The sequence below is a fragment of the Macrosteles quadrilineatus genome, unplaced genomic scaffold (genome assembly GCF_028750875.1).
Source record: "Macrosteles quadrilineatus isolate MER2022 unplaced genomic scaffold, UCM_ALF_1.0 Scaffold_4__1_contigs__length_99947679, whole genome shotgun sequence".
NCBI lineage: Eukaryota > Metazoa > Arthropoda > Insecta > Hemiptera > Cicadellidae > Macrosteles > Macrosteles quadrilineatus.
Genome location: NW_026542597.1, coordinates 30,277,741 through 30,291,694, shown reverse-complemented (window position 1 = coordinate 30,291,694; position 13,954 = coordinate 30,277,741). Strand labels below are relative to the sequence as shown.

Sequence of the window (13,954 nt, the reverse complement as noted above, 5' to 3'; positions counted from 1 at the left end):
AAAACGAAAAAAAAGTGATATTCAATGAGTTAAAGAGTCAACTCAAAGATCACCAGTGTGTAACTGCTGGAGATACTCACGATGTATATACAGTAATTAACATTTCCTGTAAATATTTTATCATATTTCATAAGTTGGTATTGCTTTTTAATGTTTCTACAAATGTTTCCTGACTTATAGCTGCATAAGGTAGTCCATGTTTATCTTATTTATTGATAAACCTTTGCATGGCACCACCCTTGTCGCCAGCAGTAAGTTTACAAATTTCAGTAATTTTTTAATAAAGATAAACACTTTTTTGATCATATTAAGGACTTCCTGTTGTCTGTAACAATTTTATTTGTTCAATCGGCGTATTTTTATTTATTTAGCTAAATAAAACATTTATTTCATTGAAGTAAACTAATATAGGCCTATTTATATTCACTGTACTGTGTATAATAAAATATCGATTGAGAAACAAACAATTACACGTAATAAAAAAAAAACCTCGCTAGTCCGCTGCATTGTGATAGCTGAAAATCGTCGGAATGAAAACCGCCGCTACAAGATACAGAAGTTGGTACGCCTGCAGTGCCCTCCACAGCTGCGCGCGCCGCTGGCACTGCCACTCAACACATCCCCACCTAAAAGACGAGCAAGTGGTAAGTCGGTCGGGAGGATTGACGACAAGTTGGAATCTCGTATATAATAATTTAGATTTACAGGCCGGTCAACTGGACTGACGATGAAATAACTTGTCGACGTACTGGTTTTCAGTATTTATCTATTTAATTAAAAAAGACGGTCTAGTGGCAAGACGACCAAGTATCTTGTCGGTCAACTGGTGGCCCCCCGATTGGTTGTTGCATATTCAGTTTATAATCAGGAGATCACCAATTGAACTACCACTATAATGGCATTTCTTTTTATATTGCTTTATTGTACCATAGCTTTGGCTATTGATGGATACACTCCATCACCATGTTAAAAATTGTTTTAGGTTTTTTAACCAAGATGGACATTTTGAATTTGAATTCAGCCATGACAGTGGGCTGATGTCAATTACTAAAGTTTCTGTCAAACATGCCAGTATTTTAACCAGGATGACTCATTATAAGCTTTAATCTTTTATCTCTCAACTATTTTTCATCAGTAGATGGGACTACCGATCAGTAGATGGGGTGCATGCTCTGTACATTTGAGTTTGAGGTTAATTTGTGTATTTGTTATAGTTGTAGTGGTTATTGAGTTGTCATGGCCGATACCTACATGAACAATGAAAGTGATGAACCCGTGATAGGAAAGGAGTATTTCTAGAAGGTAGGCTAAAAGGTAAAAAAGTTTGATAAATGAAGCAAAAACAACATTGAAACTTTTTTGGAACTGTATGAGGGATACCCTTGTTTATGGGATTATAAATTGGCAGAATATAAAGATAGAAATGTTAAAGAAGAAGCAAGTTCCACTTGCAAAGGTAGATGTCTACAGCTTTCTTGTATGTTAGGTACAAATTTTACAATCGATTTTAACTAACTTCTAGATGTACTAGAGAATTGAAACTTGAAACATAACTCACAAATGGATGACAATGCATCATTATTTCATTTTGTTTTCATATTTACCTTTGGGCTACCCCATGGGCTTCCAAAATTTCAATGTTTACATTTTGGAAGATTGTAAATATCAATTGAAGTCAGCTGTAAATACTTTAATTTGACAGTTTGTTCAAATAGCTGAGGTTAAGAGGTACAGGTTCTGCTCCCGAGAGATTCAAAAGTTTTAGGATTATGAGAATAGTAGCAACAACATCTGATTACAGTTGAAAAGGGGTTGGTCATGTGAAATCTATTTGATATAGCCTGTTAATAAACAGGCTATATCAAATAGATTTCACATTAAGACTAAATACCCCCCGCAGCAAACCTGCAGACTAAGCGAATTTCAACTTGTCTGATTACATTTTTATTCAAATACTAGCCGTACCCGCGGGCTTTGCCCCGCTTAACTTCATAAGTATTCGCATGGCTCAATCACGTCCTGGTTGAAGTTCGTTCGCCACGCTCACTCACCTTCAGGTTGAAAATCGTTCGCTGCGCTCACTTGTTTTCAGGTTAGCTCGTTCGCTACGCTTACTCGCCTCCAGGTTGATGTTCGTTCGCTACGCTCACTCACCTTTTGGTTGCAAATTAGCTGTTGTCATAAATTTTAAAAAGTCATCCCTTTTATTGTTTATAAACTTTGATAAAGGTTTAATATTTAACATTAAAGAATTTAAACGTTGTTAAGTGCACAGGTGTGCTGCGATTGGGGTTTAATACATTTGGACTTATTAAAAAGTAAATAGTTTGCTGTGCTGCACTCTGTAGAAACACTGTGGCACTATTTCAAATCATGACTAATGCTAATACAGAATGTTGTGATTATTCAAACCTACAAAACAGTTGGTGAAAGTAAACATCTGCTTTTAAATTATATTTATTTGTAAACATTGTAGATCAAAAAGTCTGACATTGGCCCACTTAAAACCCTCTAGGGCAGAGCCCTTTTGACGGATCTGCACCAAACTTCACTTGAACCATCCTTGAAAGATGCTTAACAATGCCTGAAAGTTTCATTACAATCTGTCTAGCGGTTTCGGGGTCCATAACGTATATACACACACGCACACACACATACGTACATAGTTCCTCTTTTATAGATACGAGAGGTCGTCCAGTGGTCGAAACTCGACCAAAAATATGTAATGTAAACTTACTCACTTCTCTATTTTCAACCCACACTGTAAATAAAACATGTGATTGAAGTTTCTTCCATTTGTTTTGATTTTCTGTTTATATTTCGTTGTTATTTCGTCACCAGCATGGCAACGCATAAGATCCATGTTAATTTTTTCAAATTTTTAAACTCATATTTTGTGCTTATCTTTGAGCCTATTTAAATTTATAATGGGATTCTGCACACCTACAGGAAAATAGCTTTCTAACAGTATGCGTAGATTTACCCCACGATGCACACGAGCTGAGAAAAAAGGTTTTAAAGAAACATGCTTGCCTATTAATATATAGATAGATAGAACCTTTAAAAACCCTACAAGGAATTAATTCTTTTTTCTTTATTCCATTGAAATGCAGATGAAATGTCGAATTCAAAACAATTAATTGTGAACTGGACTAGACTAGGAGTTTTGATAAAATGTACAACTATATATATTGCAGTTCAGCATTGAACTTATAAATAGTGGTTAAATAAGATTAAGATTTTTAACACAAATTCCCCTTCTTTTTCACTAGCTAACACTCATGATACTGTTTTAGTAGTTGTACACTTTGAAGGTATTTCAACTCATCTGATGTGTACAATTCCTTCTTAGCTTTAACTGGTTATTATTCTAACTTGGTCCGATAGGTTAGTTTAATTTTTCACTTATTTTCACAAGACAAAATGTGATAAAATAAAACATCATCTTTCATCAGCACATTTGTTTTATTATTTTAGTGATTCCGTGTTGAACATGTGACTAACGCCACTAAATAATACTGTTTAGTAATTAATTATGACGATGGCCACGGTATGGAGTACAATACAATATTAGGCGATCCGCATTTGTATAACAAATACTTACATAAGCTTAACAATCTGGTTACGTAGATATATACATATATAAATATATGTATATACGAAATAATAATATGTACATTGTGATAAATAAATATAAAAGGAAGAACATTCCTCGAACAACAAACAATAATTAATTGGTGACAGTGCCTAGCTAAGTTTCGAACGTAAAATACATGGAAGTTGGACCTCGAGAATGTAAAGAACACATCGGCGAGCCTGTCAAAGAAACAGAACAAACAGAATAGGAACAGGCTACAGTTACAATGATCCCATCTGGTAGTATACATCTTTATATATTTCATAGATATTTCGATAACTGCGGAACAGGTCTAACTGACGATACTGGCTAACTTTCAAACAATTTACAAATGTACAAGGAGTTTACAAAACTTGTTTTCAAACACTAAATCGGTTTTGTTCGATCCAAGTAAGAAATATGTTGCGAATTTACTTAGAACAGTAAACTCTCGATAACAGTCAAGTCTGAAACGTAAAATACTAAATACAAACGGCGGTGAAATACAAAGAGACAGATAAAAAAGGATCTACCAACCTTACAGCGTTAAATTAAAACAGAGATTATCGTACAATTATTTAACATCTTACGAATTAAATAATAAAATGCGAGCTACAAAACTGTAAATCCGCATTATAAAGAGACGTTCTACTATACACATAACATTCGTAACAGGTTATACATTTTACATATCTACATAAAATTATAGTACAAATACCGTAGGGCAATTCTTATTTGGATAGAACACACCTTAACCTATTATATATATTACAATTTGCGTAAGAATGACTATAATCAGCAACAACTTTGGGACAGTAACTAAGACATTTGGTCGCTCGCAGGTAACATCCAGTCCTAACTCTACAACCGTACAAAGCTTACTACAGTGTACCCGCGACAAGCTCATCATTTACAATATTTCTTTTCAAGAAACGGTCATTTGAACAAGAGTTTGTCAAGAGTTATTAGAAATGTACGATAGCACAGACAAGACAATATAATAATACACATAATAAAGTTAAAAATCATAAAATTACGCAGCAAATAAATAATGCAATATTAATATTAAATACTATATAAAACACTTGAGAAAGCCATATATAATGATTGTTGTGCAGGAGTCCTACTCTGATTGGATTAGAAAAGGATTTTTACAAAAACCAATTTTACAAAATGATATGATATTTTGTGCATGAATATAAACAAGTTTACATGGATAATGGTTATAGTTAATAATAACAATAATCAAGATGTCTTTTGAGAAGCACCATAGAATATTTTTTTCATTTTCTAATGAAAATGATTTCATGTAAATTGGGTTAAAGTTTAATCTTTTTCAATGAATAAAAGAATTAAAAACTTATTATTATTTTAGAATGTCACTGACACAAATGAGTGCAAAGTAAAAGGCAAATATGAGTGAAACATGACTGTTGAATGAATAAGACGATAGGTTTTTTACTGACCAATATCTGCTATTTCTTTAGCAAAAAAAGACGGAGTAATGTTTTGAACCATGAATAAGCTACTAGCCTTTGTAAAATTAAACCAGCAACCATAATTACCAGGCGAGAACAATTTTACTAAGATACTATTTTAATTTGTGTACCTACGCCATTAGACGCATTTAATGATTTTTATAAGTCCTGTTACTATCTATCATCGACCTTTTTGTAGGGTACCATCGTTAATTGATGCCCATACAAATGGCATCAAGGTCCCGTAAAGATCTCGCTTGGTATTGCACCAAAGTACTTCAGATTTCAAGAGACACTATAACCACTTAAATACTTATTAGCTGACATTTTAACAACTTTTTATTGAACATTGTACATGACTTTCTCAATATACATAATCCATAAATGAAAAATTACTAGTGACTTAAACTTGAATAAATAATACAACATTAATAATAATACTAAGAAGAGAAACATTAACCAACCAGGTGGTTCAATTACAAAAATAATTTCAATTTTTCTCTATAATGACTTTAAAATTATGTTTCAGCAGAAAATTTCTTCTTAGGATTAGTAAGAGAAAAACAATGATTATTTCATAGATAAGGAGCAAACACATAACAGAATTGATACAATTTAGTGGCATGTTTCCACTATTCCAAAATTAATTACACTGCCAAATACACCAAAGGCAGAGAAAATCTCGCCAATTATGACTACAACTTCAGAAACTTGCAACGGGTGCAGAATTAACTGAAAACTACTGGAAAAACAACCACCTGGTTTCACACTAAAGGAATGTCAACAGATGAAATAGACGCGAACTCGCTCGTCGTAAGATATGATTGACAAGCGTTGTGGGCTGGGCTAGTTATTGTACTTGTTTTATACAGCTATCCAGCCAATGGCACGGGGTACAATTATTAAAGCTGTCGATCCTAAAGGTAATTGAAGGTTTAGAGGTAGGACTACATTAGACTAGGAAACAGTTAGTCTCTCAGCCCCTGGTACGACATCTTAGCAGTTCACTCCTAGTTTCAGGGGCGTAAAAGCACATTTACGAGGGTTGGTCGTAGTTTACCATATTTTACGAGTATTTACAGAAATACAAACGATTAATGTTAGTAGATAGTAAACGGGTGAGAAAAAACTATTAAGAAGTTTTAGGAAAATTTGTATCAAGTTTAAAAATATGTTTGGATCAAAATTAAAGGTACGAAAAATTGAGGCAAATAAAAAAAAACTAGCCCTTCCTTATGTGCAATATTTTTTATACAAAACTTAATACAATTTATTGTTTAGGTAATACGGTAGAGAACACAATAATATTGTCATAATTTGTCAACGAATAACGATAATTATTATCACATTAAAACATTATTGTCTTTTAACCAACTTATATCCTACCGGGGGAATGGTTTCGAAAGGAAATTCGCTTAGTGAAATCTAGGATTGAAATCTAAGATGGTAGACGAAACAGTTCGCAAAGAAAAGGACTTTGCGAGAGTAAAAGTTGTACTTTGTCAGTTCTATTTGGATGATACGAGATTTACACTATCAACGTCTTTACAAGTCTTGGCTAACACGTATCTAACCGATGACGTTAGTTATTGTCGGGGCTGAGAGCTGAGACTAGGTTTGCCGAGTTTACGCGACGTAGTATCAGGACTTTCCCATCTCTGAGTCCATGCGACGCTCCGTTGCGACACTCAACAGGTTGTTGAACTCGTGCTCCAACACTTGCCGAGCCTTAGAAAAACAACACAATATTTTGTAATCCATGAGGAAAAAATCACTCTCTTTTTAAATAGGTAGGTATAGCCTGTTTGAATTTGCCCGTACACATAGGCTTCAGCCTGCGCATGGAACGTATCCAGCAAAGCAAAGAGGTGAGCCAGTACAGTACAAAAGATACAATTGTACTGATACAATTAAGAGGCGTGCATTTAAATGCAAACCTTCAACATAGCGCCATGGCTTCGCAGTTCATTACACTAACAACTGAGCACTGACTCACACAAAAGCAATTCACAATAGTTAGCTGAAAAATATTTGTATAACTAAATTACATAAAAGTATTTGAAGATTTAAGAGAAAATGTCTCTCTACTGAGCTAAATCCAAGTCACAAAGCAGTTTAGGTCCTGCCTCACAAGTGCAGGTCGAACTACCGTATTCTCGAAAGACTCATTGACTATGCATTACATTGTTTTAGACTTCATCCCCTATTCAAAAGACTTGATTGTCTGTTCATCTTCATCCAAACTGTCTACCCTCAACCTACCCCAATCTCAAAGTAATTAAACAAATTAATTAATTGGTTTCAAGGAAGGTTCGCTCCAACTACTGTTAGAACTGTATTGGCTATAAAGAACCTATTACAAATTCTATGATAAAATCTCAATAAATAGTAAGTAGAGAGGAAAAATATAGAGTAAAATTATCAAAATTCATCGTAAAAAAAATTATGTAGGGAATTGGATCACTTGACTTCTTCACTGTCGCCATTATATTTTACATTTTTAAACAAAGGGCCAAATATTCAACACGATTATCAGAAAATAAACAGTTTAAAATTTACAAGAAGGTTTAAAACCAGAAAATAAATGAGCCTTGTTAATCAAATTATTAGTTGACGATACCTGTGTATTCTGTGTTGGTATCTGTAGTGCTAACGCCATGCTGTTTGAGTCAAAACCTTCGTCTAGAGCTATCAAAGCTCCATGAACGCCAGACTCTAGTAGATTTGTAGCATACTCCTAAATACAAACAAACAATAGTTTTAACTCACAATATTGACAGCCTAATTTACAACAACAACAAAAGTAGCTTACGGTTTGCTATTAAAACGATTTTGTATTAAAACAAAATAACTGTAAAATTTCAATTTCAGAGAAATGCAATTGCTCTACACTATGTTAATCAACAAACATTTTTAGTCATCCACCTAAAACAAGCCTTGGTTAGTGAAAACACTGGGTTGAATGGACATTTTCTCATAACACTTTATTTTTATAAAATTTGATAATGATACTCCGAATGGCTGTACCTTGAGCCCAATGCAGGATATCCAGCGGATGACCCTGTCATTAGACCATACAAGCACATCTTGCAGCTCGTTGTCTGAGGCTCGTCTTCTCTCCTCCAACTGCTTGCGGTCGTAGTTAAGCCGCTTCAGACACGAGATTCCAAACTGCAAACTTGTCCTGAAAGTCGAACAGAAATGTCAATTGACCAGTCAATCACAAAGTCTACCTTGTAGCTACACCACACAGCATTAGCATTGTTAATAATGATTGGAGGGATTTGAACTCAGGGCGTTTAAAGCAGTTTAGTCCTGCCCTCTAACCACTGGGCCAAAATTTAAGATTTTAATTTTCATAACTCACCAACTGAGTCTAAAACAAAAAAAAATCCCAATTTTTGTAGGTTTTGAGATTTGAGGTGTATTTTTTATCAGTAGTGTAGTGAGGCAGGAATGGATGGAAACGGCAACTTCACTCTGCTTTTTACCAAGAATCATATAATTATCGATTTTCCTCACAAGTCATAGCTCAACAATAACTGAATTGGTTTAAACAATTTTAAATAGCATTCAAAATACATCTCCTGCGATGGCATTGAAATTGTGAGCGTTCCTTACTGTCATGGTTCGATCATGAAGTGATTGCAGTGAAATCATGATAATCTCCAATGTTCAGGTGATGGTGAGCGTTCCCATTCTGGAAAATTTACGTCTATAGTAATTAAAAATATGCCTCAAAATAGGCTACAAGATGAAATTGAACTAACCTATGAAAACTATCAACCATCTTTAGTTGACCACGGAGGTCTTTCTTGGTGAGATGATCAAGCATGCGTGCGTCCACCAGACACTCCATGAAGGTAGACCTGTACTGCGGCAGACCCAGCGACAGCAGCCAGCTGTTGCCGATCCACTCGTGGTTCATGTCTCCAAACGCTAGCGTCGTCCTCGACGTCTTGGGCGCCGATGGTGATGTCAGCGACACCATCTCTTGGATCGCCAATCGTAGCTTCAGCCGGTGCAATGGATTACTGGAAACAAATAATCAATGTGATTCAAATTACACTACAACTGAACCTTAAATGAAAAAAACGACTCAAAACTACTACGCTTTTATACTTCTATAATTGTTTGTTGGGAATAATTTATAATATACAATTCTTTGTTTAAAGTTAATTTTAGTGAAGGTCAGTTTATGCTATTTAGGATGATGTGCGGACACTTTCCGTTTTCATTAAGATAAGTTATAAAACAAAGTATTTCCACAAAGTTAAGGAATCTGGAATCTGATCCTGAAAATAGTGAAAACTTTGTTTTTCACTAACTATGATGGAAAATGGCTGCAGTAATCTCTTTTAATAGGAAAATGAAATTGTCGGATAATTTTGTCAAACATATGCCATAACCTAGTTTTATCAGCTTATAAGTTTGAACAGTGCCAGTTTATGTTGCTGCAATTCTTCCTACACCTTCCTTCAGAGGCCTTGGAGCCAAATAACAAGTTGGAATATAATATTAATTGTAGATTGTCCTTTTGTGTACTATCAAAATAATTGTATTACATATATCACCTGCCATAGTACTTTTCTTGGTTGTCGATCCATTATGTTTGCTCAATGTTTTATGTATTCCTTTGAAAAATAAGACATTAATTGGCTAATGATTTGACTGATGAAAAATCAAAGATGAATACTTATAATTTGATAGATTTCACTTACACTAAAACTTAACCTATGCATACGTTACCTGATGCCAATTTCCCGCTGTATCTCCGTGTCGCTGAGTGCGCTCATGATCGCTCCGCTCTTGACGTTAGCTCGACACGCAGCTACATACCACGCTGGCATGCCGACCCACAGCTCCAGCCACGCCACGATCGTCGGACCGTTCCACAGCGCAAACGGCGTGCCGGCCTTCATAGCCTCGGCCAACAGCTCATGTCTGTAACACCTGACAACTCAGTACTGACTGATCTGCATCTCGCATGGACATGCTGCGGTTTACAACTACTTAGGGAGTCAAATAATTTCACTTGTGGTTAGTAAAATCTTGGTCTTAAAAGAAGTTGGTTTTTAAATTTGTCAAGTGATGCAAGCGTTACAAGTGAAGATTGGAATGGATTCTGGATCCAGGAAATATCTTTTAACAAATATAACCTATATTTTAGTTTTCATCTCCACCCCTGAGGGTTGCAGGTTCGATAAGCTAGATCTGAACCCATTTGAAATTCATTGACCTTGATGATTCCACTGACAAGAAAGACACCAAAGACAGGTTAATTGGTTTGTTGTACATTGTGTGTTCTACAAATAGTTCAAAGATATTTACACTGAAAGTTTTATCCTTAACTAGGAACATTCTTTACAAACATTACCAATATATTGTCGCCAAGTCCCAGTTCCTTGAGCAGGCTATAATAACCTTGGGGGGTCTTGACTTTTTATTCACCCTGGGGTCTTGACTTTTTATTCACCCTGTATATATATTATATATACAGGGTGAATAAAAAGTCAAGACTCCTCCCCCCCCCTCTAATATTTTTTCAAAGTAAATGTACAGAGATATCTTTTTGGTGGTCGTGCGATCTTAGCAGGAAGTTTCATTTGGTGATTTTGAAATTTTTGAATGTCCTCCCGAAATGGGGGGGGATTTGGGGGGCAACTCAAATATTTTAAATGTAAACCCCCTTCAACTGACATCTTATTTGAAGTGTTCACAAAAACTTGAAAAATGGTGAAAACTAGAGGTCGCTATCTCTTCTCTATCCAAAATGGTAGCCAATATTACTATTACAAACCAATTTTACCATTGATTTTTCACAAAATTTGACGTGCTACCATTTGGGGGGGACACTCAAAAATTTCAAAATCATAAAATGAAACTTCCTGCTAAGATTGCACGACCACCAAAAGGATATCTCTGTATATTTACTTGGAAAATATTAGAGGGGGGGGTCTTGACTTTTTATTCACCCTGTAACTCCAGGTACATTATTATTTTAGAGTTGACACATAAACAAATGAGTACATTAATCAGAGAAATAAAACAAAAGACATTTCTACTTACTTCTTCTTTTTCCTCCTGTCAAAGTCACCCTTCTGTCCGATGCTGCCTCCAAGGCTGAGTGTGTCGCTGGTGTTCAGGTCTATTTCTCCGTACGATGTTGACATCATCTGTGATGGATCCAGCACTCCCACCTCTTTTCCCTTGACCTGTAAAACAATGAATTTTAGTAACCACCTGATATATTGGTAACCAAGGAATATCAAGCCACTAAAATTGTATATGAGCGGTGAGGTATAGGTTGACATTCCATTTTTAAATCAGCCTGAATTTTAAACTCATTTTTAAAGTATTCTAATAAGGAATTTAAAAATAACTTCTTCCTTTATACCCCAACTGCCGCCCTAAAACTGCCACTGACGGTTATGTTTAGATTCTATTGGGGCACTAAAATATTTTGGTTAAACATTACATGGTAAATTCATGCGACTACTTATAATCTTTCTATCGGATTGTACAAAGTAGACGCATGACAGCATTCAGCCAATGTACCTGTAATTTATTTATGTATGAAGTTATTATTATTTTCTGTTGGCAAAATATGTTTCAGTTTTGGTATTTGATGTATAGAAGTTGAATAAAATTGTATTGCCAGTAAGTTTAAAGCAATCCACATTGCTAAAAATTACTCATGATAATATCTCCCACACACAAAATTTTCAACAGAGGAAAAAACTGATTCAAATTCTTTAATTCATCACAGAACAGCAGGATTATGTGGATGGAGTATGACAGCCACTAACATGTAAGTAATTGAGTATTTTAGGGCTCGCTCTTGTAGTCAAAAGAGGACGCAGCTTCCATTCTGTCAAAAGTCAATAGCTTTTGATGGTTCGAAACCAGGACCTATTGTACTTGATAATAAGGCTTTTGGCTAAAGAAGCATATGGTATAAGTCAGTACAGCTACACAAGGCATCTCAGAACATTCTACGCTCATATTTGGTTTAAAACAAGCAGTTATGTTCCCAACTTAAATGGTAATGAGAAATAGTAATGGATCAGTTGGTTTACAATAGAAAATATCAACATTGATAATTCTCTGACCTAAGTATCAGCTTTGACAATGCATTATTCATTAATTTAACATCTAAATTTATATTTTCACACATCTAATACTCACTCCGTTCATAAACTTTAGGAGTTGTAGGAGAAGCAATTTCAACAACTCCACCTTACCCTAACTTTGAAACAACAGCTGGACAGCTGTTGATAAGCTAATACCGTTAATCAGTTGTAACATTTAAGAAAAAAATGTGATAGGAACCCAGAATAACTTCTCCTCAAACTCTCTAAATTTTGTGAGCGGACCATAGTGGGCTCACCTTTTCCTTTTTGCTGAAGAACCGGCCGAGGGACGACTTGATGCCCTTCTTCTTGTGAGCGGCAGCCTGACTAGCGTTGGGCGGCAGGTGGTACTGACTGGAGATCAACGTGTGTTTGTGTAGCGAGTCCTGGCTGCTGTGGCGGGAGGACAGAGGGGAGGGGGGAGTCGAATATCCGCCTGGCCTACATTACACATACAACACTACACTACAGGCCATCCACAGCACCCTAACCAACCACTCAACATGTATTTAGGTTGGACAAATAGAATCTAAGTACTTTATTCTGTTAAGAACAGCTGTATTACAAGGTTCGTCTGTTGTGAAAGTGGAAAGTGAGGTTTGTTTTTTTACTGCACCAGTACAGAAGCAAAACCATTTCAGAAGAAACACGGTGGTCAGTGAAACACAGGTCTTTGGCAGATTTTTAAGATCAATCTTGTATATTTGAGGACTTCGTAGACTGGTATTTTAATATTACTTTGTAATATTAAAGAGAAAATTTATTTTATGTTCATTTATAGGATTAAAGGTAGGAAAATGCCAAAAAAACAGTAAAAAAATTAGATTATTAATTTGATGAAAATCTGTAAAATTTATCAAAACTAAAAGATAAAATAATTTAGTTAAATATTGTTTTATACATTATTACTTCATTTATAGGCATTCCTAGCCTTCAAACAGTCATTCCTATTTAAAAAAATTCAGATTAATTGCTTAGATATTAATAAAAATGTAAGAATTTCAATTTTAATGTCTCCCTTCTCCACTAAATAAGTAAACATAAACAATTTTAAAAATAATAAAAATAAATTTAGATTTTGATGTTACTAAAACAACATTTGTTAAACCACCACAACAACAAAAACTTAATATTTAACACACTCATTTTGAAATTTAATCACAAAAATTTATGTATAATATTGTTACAAAATATTATCAACCAGTGTTACTATCAATAGCCAAATAAACAGTTTAGTTTGGTGCTGATGTGACATAAGTCACAAAACCGTGTGAACAAACGAGGGAGTGCTTTGCGTTGGGAATGTGCATTGTGCAACGGTGAGTCGAATACAAATAAAAGCAAAGCTGAGTGGTGGGTGACGGGTTTGCACTAAGACTATTATAAGAGCTTTACACAACCATGCCCAGCCATCTAAACTATTATCTAAAACATTGAGAAAGGAATCGTCTAAGTGTCTACGCCTCTAGATGGACGCTCATTTTATCCATCTGATTTTGGTAATAGTCTCAATACGATAAAATTTTTATTATTTTGAGTTTTGCCTGTTTATCCAAAACTCAACTGTTTAGATTGTAGATGTAGTCAAACTTTTCCCCGGTGTGAAATATGGCAAAGAATTGGTAGGCGATATGAATAGTCAGATTGTAAATAATAAGGTTTCACTGTAAAAATGTCTAAAAAAATGTTAATAAAGTAAGAAAATTAGGAGATTTAATTAATAAACT

At 34.9% G+C, this 13,954-nt stretch overlaps 1 protein-coding gene across 1 annotated transcript in view; it reads right to left on the bottom strand.

Moving 5' to 3' along the window:
• Window positions 1-3,446: 3,446 nt before the first annotated feature.
• The window catches only part of LOC128991497 (liprin-alpha-1), a 73,131-nt gene continuing 62,623 nt past the window's right edge, over window positions 3,447-13,954 (bottom strand). The window contains exons 20-26 of the mRNA XM_054414423.1: window positions 12,485-12,668; window positions 11,164-11,309; window positions 9,844-10,047; window positions 8,865-9,128; window positions 8,122-8,278; window positions 7,715-7,831; window positions 3,447-6,822 (exon numbers count right to left, since the gene is read on the bottom strand). Of these exons, the coding sequence (XP_054270398.1) occupies window positions 6,736-6,822; window positions 7,715-7,831; window positions 8,122-8,278; window positions 8,865-9,128; window positions 9,844-10,047; window positions 11,164-11,309; window positions 12,485-12,668 (1,159 nt within the window). The 3' untranslated portion in view covers window positions 3,447-6,735. The remainder of the gene's footprint in view (window positions 6,823-7,714; window positions 7,832-8,121; window positions 8,279-8,864; window positions 9,129-9,843; window positions 10,048-11,163; window positions 11,310-12,484; window positions 12,669-13,954) is intronic.